Below are 27,984 nucleotides of genomic sequence, written 5' to 3'. Positions count from 1 at the left end.
TTTGCATGCCATTTAGCTTATTCCTTCATTTCCCATATTTCTTAAAACTTAGTAACTAAACCTAGAAGACTGATTAGATTCACATTCATTTTTTAGATAAGACTCCTTCATTGGTGGTGCTTATGTACTTCTTACCACATCACATCATGAGCACTTCAGGCTGGCTGACCCACTTTTGGTGATACTAAGATTGCTCATTGGGTTCGGGTAGAGTCAGCCTGCTCCCTCCATTATAAAATTCCCCATAACCTTTCACCTAATGGTTTTTAACATTCATTGATAATTGTTGCCTAAATCCATTATTTCATTAGAGATTGAAAAATGGTAATTTTCTAGTTCTATCATTCCTACAGCACTCACTATTTGGAATTCTTCTTTAAAAGTTCCCCTTATCGTGTGTCACCTGAAATACAGTTCCTATGGGAATGGCAAGATACATGCTTGAATCTATCCTTTATTTGTCTATTTTCAGATATTTCAATGACAAATGATATATTTTTGTTAGTATTGTAAATTCATGAACTTAAATATATCTGTTGTGCTTCATTCTATTTTAGTCATTTTCCTGTTATGCTCAAGTTGTGTCGTCTTAGGCCAGTGGGAGCTACTTCAAGTTGGCTCCTGTGTCCTTGGACCGACCCCAGTTGACTTTGATAGCTTCCTTTCTTCCTGGTACATCAAGATGTCCCATGTTCATCTTGTACATTTTCTGTCCCAGACCTGGAATCAGTAATTCCTTTAAATAGACTCCAGTCTTTTCAGTGGGAGATGGTATTTGCAGAACATTCTTGCATGCTAAGATGCTCATGCCTCATGATGTCTTTGCTTCATGGTTTCAGTAGACAAATCTAGAAAATGCATGCTTTTTTTTTTAAAAAAGAGGGGTTTATATTAGTAAGTTTATATTACCATTTCCAGTTAAATTTACTGTTACTGGGCTTTAATTTCTTTGATTTTTTACTTGTATATTCCCTCTGTTAGGCTTAAAAATCTCGGTTTCTAATGACATTAACGTGATAACATGTGTTTAATCTTACAGTACTCACACTCCTATGATACTGTCAAAATAACACTACCAATATTACTAACAATTAAGCTTCTGGATATGGTTTTAGGTTCGATGGATTTTGACAAGTGTATACAGTCATGTAACCATCATCATAAACAAGATATTTCTGAATATACAAATGGACAATGGCCAGATTATATATAAAAATAGAACTCTGCCCCACCACCTGCAGCCACCAGCTGAGGAAGCCAAACTAGTATGTTCAGTAACCAGTCCAGGAAGTCAAACTACTATCTGTAGCAACCAGTCTAGAAAGCCTAATAATAGCCCTGTAGTAATGGGCCCCAAACGACCAGGACTTGATTAATAACCCAGCTTCCCTAATTTTGGCCCCCACTTCTGACTTAGGACCAACTATAGAGAAAGCCATATACATACCTTTAACCAATCACCTAGTATGCTCAGCTTCTTGTTAGCCGGCCAACACCTCCCCGATGCCAATGACCTCCAATCAGGCCTCTTCCTCTAAAGATGGATATTCGGACTATTTGAAATATTTCACTCTTGCAAACAATGTTACATGTCTTATGCATTTGTCATTCTGTATCTTTGCCAAAGTACCTTTGGGATGCCTCTGAGTCCTAGAAATAAAATAAAATTTCCATATCAAAGAGTAAATGTATACATAGTTCTGCAAGATATTCTCAAATTCCTCTCCTATCAGATTTGTACTCTCTTGCATTTCCAACAGCTGTGAATGAGGGGAACTGTTTTCCCATTCCCAATGGAATATTGTCAAAGTTTTGAATTTTTTCCAATAGAGAGATAAGAAACAGGATCACATTGTATATTTAATTTGTATTTCTCCTATTATGGGCAAGGTTAAACATCATATGTTTAAGTGTTATTTGCAATTCTTTTTCTATGTATGTATCTTTTACTAATTTTTCAGCAAATTGCAGTTAGTTTTTTTAACTCTTCAATTTTAGGAGCAATCTGTATATGAAAGATATAAGTGTATTGCTACATAACTTGCACTTTTTCAAGTTTGTCATTTGATTGAATATAGTTTTTCTTTTCATGCAAAGTCTTCTTATATTGATGCAGTTAAATTAATCATTTTTCTTCATTGTTTCTAGATTTGAGTGATAGCTAGGAGTTGTCCCCACTCTCAGTTTATAAAAAAATTCACCCATGTTTTCTTCTAGTAGATTTAAAGTAGTCCTTTTCTTCTTTTTCTTTCTTTCTTTTTTTTTTTTTTTTTTTTTGCGGTACATGGGCCTCTCACTCTCATGGCCTCTCCTGTTGCGGAGTACAGGCTCCGGACGCTCAGGCTCAGCGGCCATGGCTCACGGGCCCAGCCGCTCCACGGCATGTAGGATCTTCCCGGACCGGGGCAAGGACCCGTGTCCCCTGCATCGGCAGGCGGACTCTCAACCACTGCGCCACCAGGGAAGCCCCCTTTTTTTCTTTTTAACATTTTTATTGATGTATAATTCACACACCATGCAATTCACCAATTTAAAGTGTACAATTCAATTATTTTTAACATATTACATTATTTTTAAAAATTATGGTATTATATATAACATTAAATTTGCTATTTTAACCATTTAAAAATATAAAATTCAGCAGCATTTATTACATTCACAGTGTTGTGCAACCATCACCACCATCTATTTCCAAAACTTTTTCATCACCCCAAACAGAAACTCTATAACCATTCAGTAATAACTCCCCATTTTTTCTTCCTCCCAGCCCCTGGTAACTGCTAATCTACTTTCTGTCTCTGACTTTGCTTCGTCTATATATTTCATATAAGTGAAAGCATACAGTATTTGTCCTTTTGTATCTGGTTTATTTTACTTCACGTATTTTCGATGTTCATCCATGTTGTAGCATGTATCAGAACTTCGTTGCTTTTTATGGCAGAATAATATTCCACTGTATGGATATATCACATTTTGTATATCCATTCATCTGTCGATGGACACTTGCATTGTTTCCATCTTTCGGCTGCTGGGAATAATGCTGCAATGAATATTGGTGTACAAACATCTATTCAACTCCTTGCTTTCAACTCCTCTGGGTATATACCTAGGAGTGAAATTTCTGGGTTGTTTGGTAATTCCATGTTTAGCTTTTTGAGGACAAGTCAAATTGTTTTCCACCATGGCTATACCATTTTACATTCCCATAAGCAATGTATGAGGGTTTCAATTTCTCCACATCTTTGCCAACACTTCTTGTTTTCAGTGTTTTTTAAAAATAGCATCCTAGTAGATGTGAAGGGGGTTACATTTTGGTTTTGATTTGCATTTCCCTAATGACTAATGATGCTGAGTTTCTTTTCTTGTGCTTACTGTATACTTTGCAGAGATGTCTATTCAAGTTTCTTGTCTATCTTTGAATTAGGTGTTTGTCTTTTTGTTACTGAGTTGTAGGAGTTCTTTACATTAAACCTTTATCAGATATACAATTTGCAAATGTTTTCTTTCATTCTGTAGGTTTGTTTTTCACTTTCTTGATAATGTTCTTTAACACAAAAGTAACTCTGTTGAAGTCCAATTTATCTAATTTTTCTTTTGTTGCTCTTCCTTTTGATGTCATAAAAATCCATTGCCAAATATAAGGTTCTGAAGATTTACCCCTATGTTTTCTTCTAGGAATTTAATGCTTTCAGGTTTTACATTCACATCTTTAATCCATTTTAAGGATATTTGTGTATGCTGTAAGAAAGGGGTTCAGTTTCTTTCTTTTGCATGTAGATATCCAGTTGTCCCAGCACTATCTGTTGAAGAGATTATTTTTTCTCCTTTGAATGAACTTGGCATCCTTTCCAAAAATCAGTTGACCATAGATATATGAGTTTATTTCTGAACTCTCAATTCTATTCCATTCATCTGTATGTCTATCTTTATGCCAGTACTATACTGCTTTGATCACTATACCTTTGTAGTAAGTTTTGAAATTGGGAGGTGTGAGTCCTCCAACTTTGTACTTCTTTTTCAAGATCGTTTGTCTATGTGGGGTCCCTTGCAGCTCCATATGAATTTGACTATTGACTTTTCCATTCCTACAAAAAAAGCCATTGGAATTTTGATAGGGATTATATTGATCTGCAGATCACTTTGGGTAGTACTGACATCTTGACAATATTAAATCTTCCTGTCTGTGAAAACAGGATGTATTTCCACTTATTTAGACCTTTCAAGATAATTTTTGATACCCCTTAGTAGAATACTAGTTTAGTCAAAACAATCCAACTCCTTCCAAAGTTACCAAAGAACACATAGGCAAAAGTACAGAATATTGAATGAATGCATCGAAACACATTTCACTGCAATTCACAAAGCATCACTTTATTTTCATATGAATAGAAGTCACTGATAAAGGGAAAAAACAAAATCATGACTATCAATATTTACTTAGGGAACCATTTTCATAGAACACTGATGAAGGAACATGGTATACATATTCAGAGTGGCAGGGGACACAGGGACAAGCACACTAGATTGAAAGCATAAAAGCATATTCTCATAAGGACCAAGCAATCCTTGTTGTTGGAGGACCAAATGGAATCATCATTAATGTAAGTAGAATCAAAGTTCACAATCCGTAAGTCCTTCTTAAGGTATGCATGATTCAGCTTGTTTAGAGTTCGAACAAAGGCATATTTGGAAGCACAACTATATGCTTCCAAACTGTACACTTTCTTGAAGTGCAGATCAAAAAATGGATTGTCCTAGAAGAAAAAGAGAGACATGATTTTGTTTGTAGCCAGGAAAGTAGCTAGATTTCCTGGATTCTCTCATATTGATTGTTGTATTGATTGTAAAGTATCAGTATCAAACGTTTTCCCAAAATCTATAAATGAGCTTTCCAAAACTACCTGTTTCAAACATGTTGCTTCTAAAAAGAACAACAATAATAAAGATTATTTTTGAAGCATCTGTGATTTTTCAATTATGCAAATAAATATGTGTCAAAATGCGCAGTTACCAAGTCTTCCCAGGGTAGTGAATTTGAGAGGATGGATGGGGATGGAAGAAAAGAATAAACCCAATTATGGACTTCCACAGGAGAGAAAAGGTTTCTCCTTTTCTCTACTAGGAGGTTGGTCCCTTGTGCTATTTCAATAGTAGAAGGGGGAAATACAGAATGGCTAATCAGCCTTTGGCATACAACAGATCACCAACTTGCTGGCTTTGAAGTTAATAGCAAGGAATTACTTTTAAAGTTAACAGCAAGGATCATTAAATCATTTGACTGAAACTGACAATTTACTAAAGACTGACTCACTGGATTGCTCTAGGCTGTATACTTCTAGTGGAGATGTTTCAGGGAAAAGTAGGCATCAAACCTAATCTAGGTCCTACATGTTAAAATAATAATCATTGCTACTGTTACTAATAGCAGTAACAACTATGCCTTGCATTTATAAAGTGCTTTTCAGTTTACAAAATGCTTTTGCATTCATTATCTGCCTAACTCCTAACTCTCTTTGAGGGCAGAGGTTTTCAGTTATTTATCTTTTGTGTATCCACAGCAACTTCTAAGTTCTCAACAAATGTGTGTTGATCTGAAATCATCCTATAAAAAGAGAAGTGGAGGTAAACATTGCCCTAAATGATAAAGAGGTAGAGAGAGACCAGACCAAGCAAAAGTATTAATGACTTGTTACCATGCAGTGTGTAAAGTTTGTATATAAGAACTTATGTATTTGCAATTTCTTTTTCAAATAGGAAAATTCTTAGAGGAGACAGGAAAAAGAACAAGGGTTTTGGAGTTAGCCAACCATTTTGACTCTGATGTAACCATGGGCAGGGCACTTATTATATTTGGCCTTCACTTTTTAGGTAGGGTTGCTATGAAGTTTGTATGAGATTAATCATTTAAACTTTGATACTAGTATGGAGCTTAATGAATGATAATTCCTTTTCCCAAATCTGTCCCCAAAGATTGTGATACTGGTGTTAATATCACCTTGCTTTACACTATTAAAATTTTTAAAAAACAATACTTTAAAAAAAAGAATGTACAAGGGTGATGTGATTTTAAGTACAATGTTCTCTAGTCACACCTTGCAAAATGTTTCCTAGCTGTCATGATTGCAGATTGAAGGACAGTTCTTTAGAGAATCTCAATGAAAGGAAATCACACCCATTCCATCACCAGATACTAATCATACTCCTTATGTAGTTTCCTCAGAGAAACATTTACTCCTTATCATGTAGAAAATATCCTTTGTTCTTTTGAGATACTTGGAGAGGATTAAGTTTTTCCATTAGCCTGATAATTGAAGCCTAAGCAGGCATGAACATAGAATACAAGTTCGTCCATCTGTCCCTTCCTTCCTTCCTCCCTCCTGCCCTCCCTCCCTTCCTTCCTTCCTTCCTTCCTTCCTCTCTCCCTCTGTCTCCCCCTTCCTCTCTCTTTCTTTCTTTTGATAGAGCTAAAAGGGAATCTCATAGTTCATTCAGTAATCCCTTGTTTATAGTAGATTAAATATAATGTAATATAATGTAATGTAATAGTGAATAATAGTTTCCAGAGGGGTGAAGCCCAGGTCACACATGTAGTTATTGGCAGAGCCAAGACAAGGACTAAGCTCTCACTCAGCCCAACCCCATTTCCTGCTACATCATTCTCTCTTCTGTTGCACCACGTCAGTCTCCAAATCCCCAGTCATTCTGATTTCTGCTTTATAAATTGACTTCAATTTCAATTCCATTCCATTTTAAGGTTGACAACTTTTGGCTTGAAATAGCTCTATTTAAAACTGTATCATTGCTATCGAGAAAAATATAATATATGCTGACTCCTGGGGATTCAATTACAAAAGGGAGGACAAGTGGAAATTCCCAGAACAACTGAGATATTTTTACTTCAACCACAGAAAAGAAATATTTAAAAGAACTACTCTTTGGATATTTTAGGTTTTCTTCTGGGAATTTAATATTTTAGACCCTAAAGTGATCAGAAAAATAGAAATACTCAATTTTCCTTTTGTATCTAGCTCACTATGAAAGATAACAATCTTTAAATGGGAAAGGGAATAATTAACAACATAGAGATGGAATTAAAGGCCAGAAAGGTGAGGAGAAAATAGAGCAGAGCTAGCTGCTTCCAATGAATCTAAGCTGACAGGCTTGATCCCCGGGCACTGACCAAGCTTATAGAAAATAATTATGACATTAGTAACATTTGGGGTATTACTCTTGGGGTGGGTATAAAAGATGGGGTCTGTAAAATCTTTCTTTCTTAGAAATTTATTTCCTATTTCTGTAGAAATGGTTGTATTAGATGTTCTCTATCATTTAATAATATACTTGCAGACTAAAAGATATAAGTGCTGTATAATTGGCTGTATAAAATCAGCCAATTGTGTTAAACTAGCATATCTACCTTTATTGTGTTTGTCATTAGCCTGAATAGAAAGGCCTTTAAAATTGATTTTTTTTAGAAAGCATTTGAATGCATTTTGTTTGGTATTATATTTATTCAATAAAGTATTTAATTAGTGCTAATTTGGACCCTGTTGCTAAGCCCCAGCAAGTAATCATCCTAGATAGGGTTAAACCCCCAATAAAATTGCCATATTGCACATGTCTTAATGAAGTTTGAATGTTAAATAAATTGTATATTCACTCGAGGATTTGAGAAAAAAATAAGAAAATGGTCAAAAAAAGAGGTGGGCATGATTAATTCTTGAAACTACAGATTAGTCAACTTGACACTGACTTGTGATAAAATTCAATGCAGTATAGAAATTTTGGCAAATACCTAAAAGTATATAGAAGAAAATACTTTAAAAATTTGTACTCCTATGATACAGAGATAATTATTGTTAAAGTACTGGTTAGTTTCATATATACATTTACATACCCACATACATTTTTTGTATTAAAATTTAAGGTTCAGCTTTCAATTTTCAGTACTATGATAAATTAAATATGTAAAATGAGATAATATTATAGAAAAGTTTTGTATTCAGCTGACTTGTAAAAAACTTATTAAATGGTGAACAATTGTGTTCTGAGATATTCTTTTGGAAACATGACTTTTAATGACCATGTAATGTTCCAGCATATTGACATGAAAAAATATATTTAACTATTTCCTAAGTGTTGAACATTTAGGTAGAATATAATGTCAGAAAAATGCTATATGATTACTTAGGAAAGAAAGCAATGATTTCCAGCATGCCTTCACCAAGAAGTCATGCCAAACACACCAAATTTTAAAAATAGGATTCCTAGGTGATAAGATAATAGCAGATAACATATATTGATTTCAGTAAAGATCTTAAGGGGAAAATTTAGATATTCAGACTAGATAATTAATAAGGCAGAATTAAGTGGCAGAATTAAGAGCTTACGTCCATCTAACTTAACACTGTATCCTCAGAGCCTAGCAGAGCCTGGTATACCATAAATTCTCAGTGAATGACTGAATAAAAAAATTTGTAGAGATGATAAACAACCAGTCCAAAGAAGACAAATTGATAGATTTGGAGGTAAAGTCTAGTTCCATCTCTAGAGTAGTTATTTGACCTTAGGCAAGTCAGTTAATCTCTTTATGTCTCATTTTCCTCATCTGTAAATCAGGAATAATGATAGAATCTAATTCATGGGATTTTTGTGACAATTATGTGAAGTTATATATGGAAAGAGCTTTTTGTGGTTCCTGTCATCTGGTAAGAGTTTACTGAGTGTGAGATGGTAGCAGGTTGCAGTGCTGCTAGTAGTGGTAATAATAGTAGTAGTAATGATAACCTATCAATCACCTAGAGGTATGCACTTAGCCCTGCCTGCTTCATCATTTTTGTTATTGACTTGAATGAAGTCCTAAATGCTGTGCGCATTAAATCTACATCATACTATAGTGAATATTAAAAAATCAAAATATTAGAAGATTTGATAGGTGGGAACAATAGGCCAACCTAAGAATATGGCATTTAATCAGTTTAAGAATAAATGAGCTTAAATTCTAATTCATCCAACAATAACAGAAATATTTATTGAGTCCCTGATAACTGCCAGGCAGAAGGCTACAATAAAAGATGAAAAGGAATGGTTACAGTTTTTTATCCAGAGGGGAGACAGAGTAAGTCAACAGTTGCAGTTTGTTGGATTATTTACATCCACTGTGCAATGGGGTTATAGGGCAGGGGGACATGAGTAGGACTTTACTCCATAGGGAATCTGAGAATGGGGTGAGGGATGGAGGTGACTGAGCTTTCTAAGCCCCGAGAGTATTAAAGCACTTTTGCTGTATAAAGTTTTAGGGGAAATGACCAGATATAAAGAAGCCAGATCATGAAGGGCTTTTATTTAGATTTTATTCCATGTACGTAGAAGGTACGGCAGATCAGGTTAAATGGCAATTCATGCCCAAAAGACCTGAGGTCTCAGTTGAGTGTTTACTAGAAATAAGAATCCATATCAAAGGAAATACAAACTGGTCATGCTAATTCTAAAGTATTGTATTTAATTCTGGAAAAACTGAAACATTCCAGAGGAGAAGAAATTGCATAGTGAAGGGTGTTGCAGCAATGTCATGGGAGAAAATAACAACAGCGCTATGACCTCTTAGTGTTTGTATAATCCTGTCCTATTATCTTATTTGATCTTCATATGAACATTATTTAAAGAATGAAATGGTTACATTTAACCCAGAAAAGAGAAAACTTGAGGGAAGATTATTAGTGTCTTCAAACATTGGAAAGGCTGCTATGTGAAAGGAGGATTGGGTTTATTCTGGTTGGTTCAAATGACAAAGCTAGGACTGATGGGTGAATGTTATAGTGAAGGAGATTTTAATTAAACATAAGTGGGACATGTAAAAATAAAGGATGTTAATTTGGAAATAGAATGGATTTACTCATGTGGCAATGAGTTCTCCATCAGTAGAAGAGTTCAAGGAGAGACTGGGAAAACCACTTTCAGGTGGTCATACAAGAGATTAAAGTACACACCCTCTCCCCACTTTCAACACTGAGGTTGTAGGATTTCCAAGGGTTATTGATCCTTCCAGAGGATCAAGCAGCTAACTGACAGTAAAATCTGAAGAAGATGAGGGAAGGAATCCCCACAACTTATGGAGGAAACTGGGCTGGGGAGAGAGTGGTGGTGGAAGCATCAGATATTTAAAGTTTCAGAACTGACTGGAAGATTGTGTTTAACCTGTTAAGAAGACCTTAGAAAAGATGCTTTAAATCTAATTGACAAAATTCAAATTTAAACTCATAAAAACAGAACAAACAAACCAGTAGATCATCCCAGTAGATTAAACTGTACCACTTAAGAATAATATGTCATTTTAACACTCAGTACATGCCAAAAATATATGAAGTAAGATATTAACCATAAAGGTCTCCAGCATATTGATCCCACATCTCCCTTACAAAACATAACACTTACTGTATCTGCTTCTTTTCCATCGATCATCCGCAGATCGTTCAAAGACCACTTTTTGGTTACTTCGTATTTTTCATCTAAACCTATTCTGTAGTGTTTCACCATAATTATTTTTACTTCTTCATTTTTGGTCACTGTAGGACAGAAAAACACTTCATTTACATAGACTCTTAGAAGATAATAAATTATTCATCATCATACTTTTCAGTATTTATGAATCTCCTTTTCCTATAATAAGCTTGAACGTACATTGTATCTGCACCCCAGTTATGAACCCTGAGGTATCTGAAGCTTCATGAGTATGCCCTCAAATTTCCTCAGTGTGTTAACTTTATTTTTGCTGCAATTGTGGTCACATACAGCCGCGGTAATGTCTGTCAGATAGAACACCGAGCTCTGTGCTTTCAGCTCTGAGCTTTGTGGTGGAGGATAGAGTTCATCTCAGGGCAGGAAATAGGAGGCTTAGTGTGAGCATACAGTCAGTGCCAAAGTGTTTACCAGAACAAGTTGGAATTTTAATTGATGACAATATAAGAAAATGAGCACAGGAAAGTAAATGGTTCTGCTCACACAGCAACCCACTGTTGAAGACTGACCATGCAAATCCTTGTGCACACTTTTTTTTTAAGTTGCTGTGAGATTTTTGATGTAAGAGTGCTTGCAAAACAGCAACTACTGACCTATTTGGTATCATTTGAGATTTTTAATCCTCTGTAATGTGTATCCAAAATCCTAGTATTCAAAATGTGCCATCAAGACAAAAAACTTTAGTACTATACTTTGAAAGGTATGGGAAAATCATTGCTTATTTTATGTGAACAACATGAGGGAAATAATTTCCTGGTCTTAAAATCATTGTGTTTGGTCTCATATGAACACATTAGAAGAATCAACATTTGATGTTAGAGTTCCTGGACTGAAAGTTATCAATGAGTTCCCAAGGGAGTATTTACTGGGTATCCACTATTTGCCTGATAGAACTATTACAAATGCCACAGGGGGTACAAGTATGAGACATGGTTCCTGCCCTCTGGAAACTTATGGTTTTGTTGAAGAGACAAGGCTAACACACATGTGTCCCATAAAATATATAATATGAAGGTATACAGGTATATTATAAAGAGGTGGCAGTGGGAATTGAATATCTTAAACTTTCAAGATGGATGATGTCACTTGGAGAGTTACAAGCTGGTTCTGTCTTCTAAGAATGAGACTGGAATTTGTCTTTGGGGAAGACTCTCTTCTGGTTCTGGAAAGCATCACTTTGACATGACCTCTTAGTTAAGAAGATTAAAACAATATATTACAATATAATCATAGTGATAGATAAGCAATATGGAACAGACTATATGTTCAACAGAAGTTCTAAGAAGGGAGAGGATTCAAATAGTAAAGGAAATAATTATGGAAGAAATAGAATTGGAGATAGAGCTTTAAAATTAGTAAAGGCAAGGATGATACTGACGGCATTTCTAGGTGAAGGACAGTATGACAAAATGAGTAGACAATAGACCCTGAACTTCACCACGTAGGATTAGAGACAGTGGATTGTATAGATTGATTGGTGTTAGGATATGGTGGACAACAAGGTTAACCAGATTGTGAAAATGTTTTGAAAAGTGACAGAAACCACTGTGGACTCATGGTGTCTCAATCCCCCTCTGATGGGAGGGATTGGAATCTGGCCTGGACAGTGAGGGCTCCAGAGTTGGGACTGGTGAAGGGAGTAGTTATCCTCTGTAAGTGCAGGTGATACTGAAATTAAGGCAACCAGTTGAGCTTAGACTTCATGATGGAGCTGAGCTCAGTCTTCCAGAGAAAGGAGTCTGAGCAGGTTGACAAATCTAAGGAGAGGGCACTATGTCAGTTCAGTGAAAGCTCATACTGTAATACATATTCAGTAAGTCTCTTTCCTCCTTGAACAAGAGACTAATACAGTGGTGCCCTGTTGAAGGAGTATTTTTCTGGAATCAGTGATGCCCAGGATACACTGAAGAAGAAAAGAAAGAAGAACTGGAGGTCCCTAGAAGAGGTAGTGTGTCTTAGTGGGCTCTGGAATTAAACATTCCAAATTCAAATCATGACACCACTTCTTACAGTGTGGTCTGTAATCTCATTATTTAATCTCTAGAGAGATTAAACCTCAGTTTCCTCATGTTGTAAAGTGGACATCAGAGTGATACAAACCCATAGGGTATAAAGATTAAAGTATATAAATGACTCAGGATAGTGCCTGGTTTATAGTAATTGTTTCCGTTTTTATTCTGTTTTCTTTATGAGGCTGTTGTTGGAATCTAGGCATAGGATGTAGGCAATGGAAATAGAAGTGGTAAATCTAAGTTAGATTTTAAATGAGGCATTCACAACACTGGATGGAAACCAAATACATAAGCATGGTTGGGCGGAATAGTGAATTTAGTCTTTGATGTACAGATGAGCTCCATAAACTATCTCAGAAGAGAAGGAGATGATGGAAGTTTATAGTTTAGGAATGAAGATACAGACTTGGGATTTTTCCGTGTGGACAGGTTTCCAAAACTAGGTTTATAGGGAAAAGAGCAGAGGAAAGAGGTGAAACAGAGTAGAGAAAAAAAAGGTGCCAGCAGAGAGGTCTAAGAAGGGGCCAGCAGAAAAGAGACAAGCCCAACAGTGCAATGCTATGGAAATCAAGAGGACAGAGAATTTCAAGAGCTGGAGACAATCCCATGAAGTTACTTTGTTGGGTAACTTTGTTCAGTCCTGGCATTGAATCTGACTTGGGGAAGATCATTGATTTCTTCCCTGAGGGCAGTTTCTCTAGAATGGGGAGGGCAGAAAACAGCTTGTAGAGGGCTCCTTCATGGACTAACTATACTGAGTGCGTACTATGCACCAGTTCTTATGTTAGGTAGGGTTTAGAAAGAGAGATAAGAGAATAAAGGCTATGATTTAGATCACATATTCCAAGAATTTGGAAGAGGAGTGATTGCATATTTTGAGGACAAAAGGAGTGATTGAGGGGCATGTCCTGGAGGAGACCTAGTGTGGAAGATCTTAACCCTGGGTAAGAAAACTGGCTCAGAGACTGTGAGTCTCCTGAAACTGCAAAATTTGGTGGGTTTCTGCCCGTGTACACTTCTCCAACCCTAAAAAAGGTCCACTTCCACTGGTCTAGATGTTAGCTTTGGGAAGAGGAAAGGAAAAGAGAAAAGAAGCCATTAGGCTGGTGTGTTGAAGTGGAAGCATGTCTGTCATACTTAACTAAGGACAAGGTTTTGGAGGCAGTTCCTTCCACTAGGAGGTAATTGTCCAGACAAAGGCTCTACCTCAGAGCCAAATAATAACGTTCTTGTTCTGACTAGCTATCTCACTGGCGACTTAGGATGTGGGAGAGGATGGGGATGGGGAGAAATAACTGGATACTGTATAAAAATATCATTTGAAGCAAATTCCACTGCCTCATCTACATGTTATGATAACCAGCTAATTGACTGTAGACCTACTGATTTGTTTCATTAATTTGATAAGTATTTGAGTGCCCCTTTTGTACAAAGCCCTGGGCTAGGCATTGAAAAAGTGCATTCCCCTATGGCACCATTCCTGCTCTTGCTGAAATTCCAGAGAGTGAGGTTTCAGAGAGAAAACACACGATCAAGTGCTGTGAATGAGGCATGGACAGGGTCTTATAGGAACATGGAGAAGGGACATCTTCATCCCCCTAAGGGTCAGAGAGAGCTTCTTGAAGGAGGTTATCTGAGTTGTAAAGGATCATGGGAGTTAGCAGAATGAAGAAAGGGGTAAAGGGAGTTCTGGAACAGCATGTGTACAAAAGCGTAAAATACTTGAATCTTTTGAGTCCTTACGGGCATTTAGTATTGCTGGCATGAAGGGTAGGGGTGAATAGGTGGTAGCAAGCAGGGTAGGCAGGAGCTGGTGCCTGAATGGTCTAGAATGCAATGCTAAGGAGTTCAAATATTATCCTGAAAGCTCTGTTTTGAGGGAGATTGGTGAGGGTGAGGTGTGTTGTCACTGAAGGACTTTAAGTGAATGGTCAGGCTGAGCTTTACATTTTAGAAAGTTTTCTCGGGCAGTTCTGTAAAGGATGGGTGGGAGGGAGGGAATGAAGAAAGAGATGTTAAGAAGGTAGGACCTACCAGTCATCAAGTTTTCTTACATTAATGGTCACTGTCCCACTAATAACAAACTAAGAAAATAAAATGCACGCTTTAAAAGTTAACCTTTTGATACAGTGATGCAGCACAGAGATGGTACAACCTCCTTAATTTGGCAAAATAGTCTCCTCTGTAGCCAAGGAGGTTCCAAGAACTGTCTTTAGCCAAGAGTAAAAGTCTGCTCAGGCTGGAGTGGACCCGATCCCTAAGTTCCATACTTGAGTTCTGCTGCTAGCTAAAATTAAATGGCCGTATTCACATTAAGGCAGTGGCAAAGTGGAAACATCTCATTGTCTTAAAACAGAAATGTTTATATAGTCAAAATGTTAACAGAGATGGTTTCCGTAACATCAGATGTGCCGCTATCTAATTAAGATTTAGTGATATCTATAGACCCAGGGACTTTCAGAATGAACCTGCTCCAGTTTCACTGTTTTAGTTAGCATTTTCAGAACAACCATCTTAACTTCACGTTAACAACTTATCTTTACTTTTAATTTCAAAATAAACATTGTTGTTAATAACTGCCTTTATTATCACGGTGAAATAGTCACTATTATTCATGAGGCTAAGTGGAAAGAAGATTGGCCAAGTGAACCAATATAATTTGGCAGAGCAGGAAAAATAGTAGCTCACGAGTAAACTGCACAGAAAAACTTTAAATACATAAACCACTGTCATTTTACAATCCCAGTGTTACATAATTGTTTTCATCATTGAAATTAAGTAATAGGGAAAAACTACCATGAGATATCAAAGACAAGAAGCCTCAGTGAAAATGTTTCAATGTATTGGTGATGTCTTGGGGTTGTTGAGAATGCTATCACTGATATCATCAAAAAAGTAACTTTCAAATAATTTTTCTAGAAATATTTTAATCAAATCGATTTGGGGGCAATACTGGATACTCTAGATTTAATGTTTGTCCCTCCTTCCCCTCAATTCCTATGTTGAAATCCTAACCCCCAAGGTTATGGTAGTAGGAGGTGGGGGTCTTTCAGAGGTGATTAGGACATGAGGGCAGAGGCCTCATGAATGGGATTAGTGTCCCTATAAAAAGACCCCAGAGAGCTCCCTTGCCCTTTCCACCCTGCAAGGTTAGAGGGAGAAAAAGGTGGTCTATGAAGATGCAGATCCCCACCAGACACCAAATCTGCAGGCACCATGTTCTTGGACTTCCCAGCCTCCAGAACTGTGAGAAATAAATGTTTGTTGTTTATAAGCCCCCCAGTCTCTAGTATTTTGTTTCCTTTTCTTGTTAACTTATTTAACACTCTTATTACTGTGAACAGTATAAATGATTTCACAAAATTATTCAATTCTCCGGTTCACAGAGAAGTTCTTTTTTGGCATCAACATGTAATAGGTATGGAGAATTTATGCCTACTATCTTCATAATTCTAGCAAATGCCATTTATTTTCAAATTAATTACCTGTGAATGGAGAATGTTTTTCTAAATATATGTGAATACTTAAATCTGTATCTGAATATGTATACAATTTTTATTTATAAAATATAAATATACATACTTCCATATGTTTACTGTATATTTATTTTTATTATAAATATTTATTTACCACATATACTATTTATACATAAATATTTCAGCATATGTTTTCACAGTACATACATTCTTTTCTGTAATTTTAACAATATAACCCCACCTTCCAATTTGGAATAAAATTCTAGCCCTATTTGGAATAGAATTTATCATTTTCCCCCCTAGTTAGGATTTAAGAGGAGAGCACTATGTGTAGATGTAAATGTTATTATTTCTGGTTCAGAGAGGTCAACACCGAGGCCAGAACGTTGCCCCATATATCACAGCTGGCAGGTGGGCAAAGCAGAGTCATGTTTCACACCAGCTGTGTCGGACTCCTAGCCTTCCAAGGTCCATTCCACCATGCCCTGCTACTTCCCATCCAATCAGCCATAATCACTTTACATGCGATTTCAAGTCCTTCAGAATTTCTTTAACTCATTTGCATTCTCATCACTGCACAACTGACTTGTCCCTTTCTTTTTCAGTACTTTATAGAGCTCCTCCCTCCTTCCTAAGAAGTTGCCGCTTTTAACAGCCAGGGATAATGATGTTCTAGGCTAGGGGAAGCTAATTTCAAGGGGAAATGACCATGTAAACCCTGATGTGGGAGGAGACAGAGGTGCCAGGAAATCCCCAATGTAAATCCTAGCAAACTTCAGAGAGGGAGACGGAATTTAAGACATCTGCTTTTTGACCTTGACAAAGTAAGTTATAAAGGCAACAGTAAATCACAATCATCTGGTTGTGAGACCCCTGCAAAAGACAGACTCTGATTGGATAAATAGAAAGTTTAACTTATTTAAACATATCTTCTTAAATTTGAGAAATGCATGATGAGATTTAACTACTCTAGACTTGATTCTCACAAATTTAGAACGGCTGGATTGTAGGATATAAAGAGGAAATCATAACTATACGTCTCCCTACTCCCAGAAGGTGGCCAGCATTCAAAACCTGGAGTTACCTGCCTCAACAGTTGAGATATGGCCTGCTTGATTCCTATCAATGGAGATTTTCTGAGTAAAGCGTCAAAGATTTAGGACTAGCAAGCATCACACTGACTTTATTTTAAATTACTGTTCTGTCTAATTGCATTCGAAATGGTCATAAAGAGATACCACATTTGGGGAAAGTGCTCTCAAGTTGATGGATGTGATATGTAGAAGAGTCATAAAGTTGGTGAATGAACATGACTTATAATGTTAACTTTTACCTGGAATATCACAATATTGTCTTCTCTTTCTCACATCTAAGAGAACCTTGTTTTTCCTTTGCTTCTAACATAACAGAATCATTGAATTTTACTAATGAAAGTGATCACCTACTTTATGTGGTCATTGTCCAGGTGAAAACATTGAACCCTAAAGAGGTTGCCTTCACACATGTTAACAATGCCAACCCCTTGTTGTTCCAATTCTGGTTAAAAGGATTCATGTCATTTATGAAAACAGACAGCAGGTGACCCCAGCCCACAGTGTCTTTCTCAGAACTTGAGGATATTGGGGAAAAAATTACATCCATTTCCAAAAATTTAATTCTAGGAGTGTTTTTTTTTTTTCTCCCCGTGCCAGATAGAACAAGTTAATTATATAGTTGGAGGCGGGCATTAAGATACATGTGGTAAATTAGATGTAAATAATGCCTGGTAAATAAATATGCATTATTGATTGTTCTATTTTTTATAAGTTTCTTAAAAAACACGTATACACTAATGTTATGTGATGAGTAATTAGCTTTATAAAGTAGGATTATAATAGGTATAAAATTATTAAATTTTAATGTTGGAATAAGCATATTCTCTAATATATTAAGTCAAGATACTTTGAGATATAGTGATCTGATCATTTGAATATAATACAGTTTCTAAAATTGTTTCATTTGACCTTTTTCCATTTGATTTCTTTCTTTTTCCTGGACTGATTTTAAGTTTTGTAACTTGCTGATATGCTAAGCCTTACACTTTTTATTTATTTGGCAAAATATGCTAGGTAAAGTATTAGATAAATGTTAATATTCTTATTATTAAGTAAATATTCATATACTTATTAGGAATTACAGAATTTTAAAGAGTTCTTAGCACTTTCTTTAAAGATGTTCTACTTCCCTTATAGTACCCCCTCTTGACAACTTTTGAAAGTTCTTCTAAGCAAATTATCAGGAAAGGAATTATAACAAATTTTCTGAAAAAGCTGAACTGTCTACCTTAAAAAGCAAAGTCTACAATGAAAACTTAGAGTTTCTAAGCTCTTTCCTCCGAAGCCCCTGAAAACTGTTAAAAAGCATGGATTGGGAAAAGGAAATGCTTATATTAAATTCAATAATGGCACAAGAATTTCTGTCTAAATTCAGCACAAAAATTACAGGTTAGGTAAATCATAATTAAGTGCAAAAGCTTATTCCTACCTTTGGACAATTTTCATGAATTTTTAAAATATGAGGGAAAATATTTTAATTAGTTTAGAGAACATTTCCTTAAAGTTCCATCTTCATGAACTAATTTCTATCATTAAAATAGTGTTTCTGCGAGCATACTGTGAGAAAGAATTTTTAAAAGATCATTTCTCTTCTCAAAATAAGCACCAGGAAGTCTAAATAAGCCTCAGAAGAAAATCTAAGGTCTTTTTTTTTTTTCTTTCCTAGCATGAAAAGAGAGAACCCTAGTTGTCCAGATTGGTTGGAAATAGAGCTATATAACTCAATTCTCCAATATGTTTAAAAATATATAGAGATCTCTCCATTGAATTTTTTAAAACAAGCTCTTACACAAGAAAACTGCATGCCATGCAAGTGAATTAAATAAAAGACTGGAGACTAAATAATCAAATCAGCAAAAGCACATACCCAGTTTCATTTCTGAACAATTAACCAAAATATTCTTAATACAATATTCTTTTGTCTTCCATTTTAGCACTTAAAAAATTCTGTAGAATCTACATTCTTCATCTTCACATAGTTAAGTTCTATCACAAGAAGATACATCTGCTGTTATTGCATAGGAAAATAAACACCCAAAAATGTCCTTCTATCACCCAAGCATCTTGGGGTTATTTACGTTTTGAAATGATAACAGAAAGAACAGATTACCTGACACACAGAGGTAATACCTGTCCTGGACCGAGAACTCTATTTCAATAAACTCGTACAGATTCTGCGAGAGTGGCTTAAACAGTTTCTTCTCCAAGTCCTCCTTTACCAATGATGACATTTCCTCCAGTTCCACTTGGCCTGAGGTCTTGGCTCCAGCTCACTCTCTCTCCTTCTGCTCCCTAGATTTCTTGTTTTGGTTTGCAGCTCCTCGGTGAGTCCTGCCCACCTCCCAACCCTCACTTTCAACTTCTCATTCCTAGCCAGACCCAGGCTCCTGAGAGCACTCAGCGCGATCAGACCCCTCACTGCGGTATCTGCCTGGTGGCAGCAGCGGCGGCAGCCAAAATACAGCAGCGGCATCAGCCCCGCTGTCACTCTCCAGCATCCAGGCTCAAGGAGGCTGCTCTCTGGAGCTCTCCTGTGGTTTGTGGATGGGCAACATATTTATGAACACCAGCAGATACACTTGTGGAGTCCCCTGGTCTCCCTAGTCTAGTAACCTTTTTCGCTTTCACATCACTCTGCAGAAGAAGACCACTACTTCAGCTTGATTCCGTTACATAAATCTGTCTGGCTCTATCGATTGGGATCATCTTCCATTAAGAACTTTGCTGTCATCGGCAAGAGAAAAAGCACCCGTGCTTTCTCCTGACACTTCCAACAAGTCTCTTTCCCTCCTTTCTTTCCCCTCCTGCAATTCATTCAGACCTTTGTTTTCAAGAGAGTCAGCATCCATTCCTGCATCCAAATTATTTTTAAAATGGGCTTACTTTAATGTTATTCATTTCTTTACTCACAAAGAGAAATTTACTAGGTACCTACTGGAGCAAAGCATGGTATCTGTTTCTTGGGAGGGTGGATTTCCTATCCTCAAGAAGCTTATAATTTAATAGAGATGAGTACACCAAATAATTATCATAAATGTTTAAAAGTGATAAATGGCACAAGAGAAAGGAAATATAGAAAAGTTATTTGTACCTGGAGAGTATCAGAGACAGTGCTATGGGGGAAGATCTGGAACTTGAAGGGTGAGAGGGAAGTATCCAAGTGGAGGAGGGGGAGATGCATATTCTGTGGAAGGAATGTTGGAATGAAAGCTCTGATCAGTAAGCCACAGGGGGTGCTTGGGAGGACAGGAAGCAGTCCGGTTTGCTGAAATTATATAATTTGTGGAAGTAAAAGATAAGAGTGGAAAGGTAAACTGAGTGGGACCAGCTCATGAAGGGCCTTGAATGCCAGAGTAATCCTTTGGATTTTATTCTAAGGAAGTAGAGAACCAATGAAGATTTGGGGGCATTCATTCATTTGACAAATATTATTCAAGGGCTGATTTTTGTGCCAGGCTCTGCTCTAGGACTGGGAAATGGCAATGAAAAAAATAGGTCCATTCCTTGCTCTTCTGGAGCTTAGTGGGGTAGATGGAAAATAAATAAACAAAGCAGGAGTCCATCCAAGGTATACTCAGCTGCAAGTAACAGAATACATGACATCAAGTTGTAAATAGGAAAGATGTTAAACGATCTCTCATAATAAGAGGTCTGCAAGTAGGCAGTCCCAAATTTAGCTCAGGACTCATAGGTGAGGGTCCCAGGTGCTTGCCATTTTCTGATCTTCTGTCCTCAGAGGTTGGCTTTTTATCCTCAGGCCACTGTTGTTCAGCTCCAAAGACAGGAAGAAAGAGGAGGGGTTGTTGCTGTCCTTGATTTCTCTTTTTGTCAGAAGCAAACTCTTTCTCAGAAACCAGCCAACAGACTTTCTTTTACATCTTGGTGGCCATGACTGGGTCACATGGCCATCCCTAGGAAAGCCAGAATTTGTCATTTTTGGTTCCTATCATGGGAAGACAGATTTTCTAGCAAGGAAGAAGGGCTGGGAATGACTGCAAGCAGGCAGCCAAAAATGTCGTCCATGGCTCTCCTGAGAAACGTTAATGGCATGTGTGACTAGGCTGAATCGTGGGGTCCTGGGAGAGACATTTGCCGTTCTGAGCCTGTTTCCTTATCTGAAGAATGATCTCTAGGCTCTTTTCCTACTTTAATATCTCCTATTCTGTTTGTGATTCTGGGAATCTATTAAAATAATTTGGGTAAGAGGACCAGAGAACTGGTACTCTGCTTTTGGGTATGGAAAATGGAGAAGAAGGAATGAATATAAGATGTATTTGGATGATAAAATCAATAAGCTGTGGCATCTAATTGGATGTGAAAGGAGGAAGGTGGAGTCAATATGACCCAACTACTTTCCACTTTCACCCAGACAATGAGTAAATGGGTTCACATCACGGGAGGTAGGTTTTCAGAGAATTATTTTCAGCTTTCGCTTAAAAAATTATTTTCCTATGGAGGATAAAAAGACTGCTATGACAATCAGAACAACTCATCAGCAATACTGTCATAAATATTTGATTAGATATTTATGTGATTCTTTGTTTTATGTTTTTCTCCCCTCCTAGACTGTAAGTTTCATGAGGGCAGGAACCCATGTTTTTCCCACTTGCTATACAACCAGGGTACGTGATACACAGTACCTAGCACATCACAGGCATTCTTGCATTCATTTATTCACTCAATTTATTTGTAACAATTTACTAAAAGAACAAATAAGAATCAAATAGTCTTCTAATGACTTAAATTTTTTTTTTTTTTTGCAAAGTTGATTTTGCAGTGAAATATCTTCACAGCTGGAGCAGATAGCTGTTAGTGCTGGGGAGGGGGAAAATTTCCCTTTACCTCTCTTGAATTCTTTTGGCTGGTCTATTAATTAAATTGACGCAAGACAGATTAACAGGAGAAAAAAAAACCTATTTAATTCGTACACATGGAGGTCTCATAGAAATGGGACTCCTGAAGTGGCTGAAGCAGGCTATATACATATCATTTTTAGATAAAGAAACAATTATTTGTGAAGATTTAACAAAATTTTTGTTTTAACAAATTTAACAAAACAAAGAGGTTTTGCTTGGGGTGGCGACTAATGGAGAAGTAATAGGGTTTTTCTATACAGCTTTCTTAACCTTGAATTCCCTAACAGTGATAAGGATGCTTTCTATCCTCCTGGTATAGGGAAAGTAACTTCACATGAGAGATTTATTTCCTGCTTTCAGGGGGAAAGAAAAGGGTCAGAGTTGGTTTTTTAACATCATTTTTTCCCACTGGCTGTTTCTCAAGTAACTTTAATTCAAAATAATCAATATGTCATTGAGGCACATTTTGGGGTAGCCTGTCTTGGGCTCCAACATTAGTCTTACCAATCACTTATCCTGTATCAATATGCATTTGCTCTTGTTTCCATGAACACATGGACTTTAGCTGTGAGACTCAAATACACTTCTGAAGGAAATAAATGCTAAAACTTTCTCTGGACGTTCTTAAGAAAAGAGTGGCTGTGCCGAGATAAACCCATGCACCTATGGTCAACTAATCTATGACAAAGGAGGCAAGGATATACAATGGAGGAAAGACAGTCTCTTCAATAAGTGGTGCTGGGAAAACTGGACAGCTATATGTAAAAGAATGAAATTAGAACACTCCCTAACACCATACACGGAAATAAACTCAAAATGGATTAAAGACCTAAACGTAAGACCGGACACTACAAAACTCTTAGAGGAAACATAAGAAGAACACTCTTTGACATAAATCACAGCAAGATCTTTTTTGACCCACCTCCTAGAGTAATGGAAATAAAAACAAAAATAAACAAATGGGACCTAATGAAACTTCAAAGCTTTTGCACAGCAAAGGAAACTACAAACAAGACGAAAAGACAACCCTCAGAATGGGAGAAAATATTTGCAAACAAATCAACGGACAAAGGATTAATCTCCAAAATATATAAACAGCTCATGCAGCTCAATATTAAAAAAACAAACAACCCAATCCAAAAATGGGCAGAAGGCCTAAATAGACGTTTTTCCAAAGAAGACATACAGATTGCCAAAAGCACATGAAAAGCTGCTCAACATCACTAATTATTAGAGAAATGCAAATCAAAACTACAATGAGGTATCACCTCACACCGGTCAGAATGGGCTTCATCAGAAAATCTACAAACAACAAATGCTGGAGCGGGTGTGGAGAAAAGGGAACCCTCTTGCACTGTTGGTGAGAATGTAAATTGATACAGCCACTATGGAGAGCAGTATGGAGGCTCCTTAAAAAACTAAAAATAGAATTACCATATGACCCAGCAATCCCACTCCTGGGCATATACCCAGAGAAAACCATAATTCAAAAACACACGTGCACCCCAATGTTCATTGCAGCACTATTTACAAGAGCCAGGTCATGGAAGCAACCTAAATGCCCATCAACAGACGAATGGATAAAGAAGATGTGGTACATATATACAGTGGGATATTAGCCATAGAAAGGAACGAAAATGGGTCGTCTGTAGAGACGTGGATGGACCTAGAGACTGTCATACAGAGTGAAGTAAGTCAGAAAGAGAAAAACAAATATCGTATATTAACTCATATATGTGGAATCTAGAAAAATGGTACAGATGAACGGGTTTGCAGGGCAGAAATAGAGACACAGATCTAGAGAACAAATGTATGGACGCCAAGCAGGGAAAGCGGGGTGGGTGGTGGTGGTGTGATGAATTGGGAGACTGGGATTGACATATATACAGTAATATGTATAAAATAGATAACTAATAAAAAAGAAAAAGAAAAGAGTGGCTGTGTATTCCAGTGTGGTCTCAAGTAACACTGAAATTAGAGGCTCAGGAACTGACAGAGTGAGCTTTCAGCTCCAAAATGAAATGTTTGCTCTCAACTAAGTGTGTTTGGAAATGATTCGCCAGTTGGTTTGAATATTCTTAAAGTATCAATTTGGTTGACAGGGGAAAATCGTGTTAAAATGATAATAAATGTCTTTTTTAAGGTTTTAAATAATTCTATAAGAACGATCTATCAAAGCATTATCTATATTATAAAGAATCAAAAGAGTCAACCTTAAAAGAAATGCAAATAACATTTCATTAAAAGTGGAAATAAGGAAGATCTTTAGAGACCCTAATTTCTTTGTCATTTAAGAGGAGTATAGGGCTTCCCTGGTGGCGCAGTGGTTGAGGGTCCGCCTGCCGGTGCAGGGGACACGGGTTCGAGCTCTGGTCCGGGAGGATCCCACATGCTGCGGAGCGGCTGGGCCCGTGAGCCATGGCTGCTGAGCCTGTGTGTCTGGAGCCTGTGCTCTGCAACGGGAGAGACCACAGCGGTGGGAGGCCCGCATACCACAAAAAAAAAAAAAAAAAAAAAAAAGAGGAGTATAGTACTAACCCTTTGGAAACATCAACAGAAGAGGTAATAGAAAAAAACAAATAGACCCTCCCAAAAGTGTTCATTAAGATACTTAATAGAGATATTAAAACATTCTTTTCTCATAGCCAAAGATTATTCTAGTCTCTAAATTTATTTTCTGAAATGCTATAGAATTGTCAATGAGATGAGGGGAAAACGATAACAAAATGGCATATTTTGGGAAACACTTATTTTTAAAACTCCAAAATTCCCTAAATATATTTCCAACCAGGAAAGAATTTTTAAAAATCCATTGATTCACTAATGAGGCCCTGATAGTCCACAATCCTGGGTAAAGTAATGAAGCTCATGTGTATGTAGATATAGCCCAGCTGGTGTACAGGGAGGCCAATTACTCAGAAGATTTCCTTGCTTATAAGACTCATAGATTAATGAACTTTTGTGTTAACTGAGGAACTGAAGCCTGGATTCTAAAAGACCCACAACTACAAGAGTGGACTATAATTTCTAAGTCTATAAGCAGTCCAGATCTATTTTATTCTTACTATTCTTTTTCAGAGACCAAGGAACTCTTTTTCTTTTAATTTTCAGTTTTGGAAACTTGCTTTAATCACTTTCCAACACAGTCTTTAAAAATTTTACATTCTCTTGCAACCACAGAATGATTTACTTGCTGAAGAAATTGGGGAGCAAATGTCCTACCTGTTCATAAGTAACAAGATCACAGGGTTCAAATGGTAATATGATTCTTCCTTTTGCACATTCACAAATTAAAGGAGGGTAGGTCTCCACAGAGCTCAAGGCTAAGGCAGCTCATTGGTCTTCAGGAATTACACATTTGGACTAGTTGGGAATATGTTGACCAAAGTTCTGTTCTTCTCAGCGTGCCTGAGGAAGTAGTGGTAAACACTATAAATACAGGCTGGGCCCCAACTCTGTGTCTTCTTTCAGACTCACACCCCACATCCCTCTTGCTTCAGCAAAATATTTTGGTTGTGTCCACCCTCATGTGAGTAAGTCCTGGAGTGGCCTCCAGGAGAGGAGGGAAAATACTATTTGTCAGCAGGAATCATTGCCAGACTCTGTGTGTTGGCCTTTGCAATACGTGTTGTTTAATCTTCCAGCAAAGCTAAGAGATAGATATGATTGTCCCCATTTTTCCTCTTAGGAAACAGAGTATTCTGTGGAAGCGTGGTAGCCCTCCTCAAAGCTTGACGAGGAAGATGATGCACCTCTGTCCCACATTTATAGCTTCTACCTTTGGTAAGAATATCTTCAGTAGTAAAATGTTTTGTAAATCTTCATTCATAGATCGTGAACTTGATAACTTTTTATGTGTGATTCTATACCAGATTGAAAAACACCAGTTCTATGTTGTATCTGTTAAACTTTTATTGCAGGAATCAGGATCGTGTTGGTATCAAAACATTTAACCTTTTTCATACACAAAAAATTCTATTACTGTACCATATCATATTTTACTTAATCCAGCAAATATTTGTTCTTTAATCAAGGTATTCCTTGGTAATTCTAGTTTAGGGACATTGTGTGTATGTGTGTGTGTGTGTGTGTGTGTGTGTGTGTACGTGAGTGTGTGCAATGGGCTGAATATTTATGCCCCCTCAAATTCACATGTTGAAACTCTAACCCCTAGTGTGATGGTATTAGGAGGTGAGGCCTTTGGGAGGTGATTAGGTCAAGAGGGTGGAGCCCTCATGAATGGGATTAGTGCCCTTATGAAAGAGACCCCAGAGAGCTCCCTTGCCCCTTCCATGAGGAGGACACAGGGAAAAGAAGCAGGAAGCAGGCCCTCACCAGAAACTGAATCTGTTTGCACCTTGAACTTAAACTTCCCAGCCTCCAGAACAATGAGAAATAAATTCTGTTGTTTAAGCCACTACTCAGTCTATAGTATTGTTATGGCTGCCCAAACAGACTAAGCATGAGTGTGTGTGTGTGTGTGTGTGTGTGTGTGTGTGTGTGTGTGTACACTTTGATGATTTAGGATAGATTCCAAATGGATGTACTTTGTAAGGTGTTTTCTCTTGTTTCTATTCGTTTTCTTCCAGATATGGATACTCAATATAGTCCCATAACTCTGACTGTTGTAAGAGTTATTAGAGAGCACAGCCCTATCCCTGAGAGGAGAAGGAATGCAGTTCCTTCTTTTCATGCCCATTCTTCCCTGACATCTTAACATTCACCGACGAGGCCTTGCTGAGAGACTCAGTATCTGAGACTTCAGTTTATCACTAATGTTGCAGAATGTGTCACTGTTGGAAGGCTTCAGTGGTTCACAGTCAGTGCCAGAGTCCTCATTAGGAAAGGGTTTCTCTGACTCAGCCAGAGAAGGAGTACATTTCTCGCTCGAAATACTCAGAGGCAGTTTCCTTTTAAAAACAAAAAAGAAGTTCTAAAAGTACTCTGTGAACAAATGTTCTTTTGACAAGATATATACACAAATCCATTTTCAGGGAAAAGTTTGTCTTTTCATACAATTTTATAAACATTTAAAGAGAGATGATAAAGGAAAGGTTTGTATTTTCTTTCATATGCTGTAGAATAACACGAAGAACCAGTTTTTGTTTGCTTTTACTTGGTTCCATGGGACACATGATTTATGTTCATAAAGAGACAGAAGGTAGTGAAAAGAATAAAATTATTTTTATAGAATGGCCTCTTCTGTGGGTGCTAAAATATACATAGCAGTTAGATACTTCTAAACAAAAAAATTTTTTCTTTTCTTATTTTGAAGATAAAAGCATTTCAAATTAGTTAATGGAGAGAAAGTCACATTACTTGATATCCAGCTAATAATGGCAAATTCATAATAAGTGCTAATGGTCATATAATACTTACTTACTATGTGACAAGAGTTATTCTAAGAGCTTTACAGATGTTAGCTTTTTAATCTTCCCAGCAATCCTAGGAGGTGGGTATTATTGTTATTCAAATTTTGTATGTGAGAAAACTTTCATACAAGTTACCACTTCCCTGCCCCATGTCACATTGTAGTGAGACTGGATTTGAGTTCCTGCATCCTGCTCTACAATCTGTGCTCTCAACCATGCGGTCATACTGCCTTGTTCTCATTTGACCATGAGTAGTATTTTTTTTTTTTTTTTTTTTTTTTTTGTGGTACGCGGGCCTCTCACTGTTGTTGCCTCTCCCGTTGTGGAGCACAGGCTCTGGACGCGCAGGCTCAGAGGCCATGGCTCACGGGCCCAGCCGCTCCGCGGCATGTGGGATCCTCCCGGACTGGGGCACGAACCCGTGTCCCCTGCATCGGCAGGCAGACTCTCAACCACTGCGCCACCAGGGAAGCCCCCATGAGTAGTATTTTAAAACTTTGCTACAAAGGTGTAGATACATCTCTTAGGACATTTAACCTGTAAATAAAGGTACCATTTTCTTGTCTCAGCCTTTTTTCCAACTGCCTTTTCATTTTTAGACCTTTTAATTCAGCCTGTGTCCACAACGATGTCAGCGGTCCAGGACTAGTGAGGAT

The 27,984-nt window shown here is 37.2% G+C and overlaps 1 protein-coding gene across 1 annotated transcript; it reads right to left on the bottom strand.

Annotated features, from left to right (window-relative positions):
* Window positions 1-4,487: 4,487 nt before the first annotated feature.
* On the bottom strand, window positions 4,488-19,331 carry EXOC1L (exocyst complex component 1 like; the record flags this gene model as incomplete). Its single annotated transcript, XM_079716336.1, has 3 exons — window positions 4,488-4,754; window positions 10,435-10,565; window positions 19,211-19,331. The coding sequence occupies 3 exons, from the start codon at window positions 19,329-19,331 to the stop codon at window positions 4,488-4,490; spliced, it is 519 nt and encodes a 172-aa protein (XP_079572462.1).
* Between the last annotated feature and the right edge of the window lie 8,653 nt (window positions 19,332-27,984).

The sequence above is a fragment of the Hyperoodon ampullatus genome, assembly GCF_949752795.1.
Source record: "Hyperoodon ampullatus genome assembly, chromosome: 1".
In the NCBI taxonomy this organism is placed as follows: domain Eukaryota; kingdom Metazoa; phylum Chordata; class Mammalia; order Artiodactyla; family Ziphiidae; genus Hyperoodon; species Hyperoodon ampullatus.
This window is presented reverse-complemented; position numbering and strand designations above follow the sequence as displayed.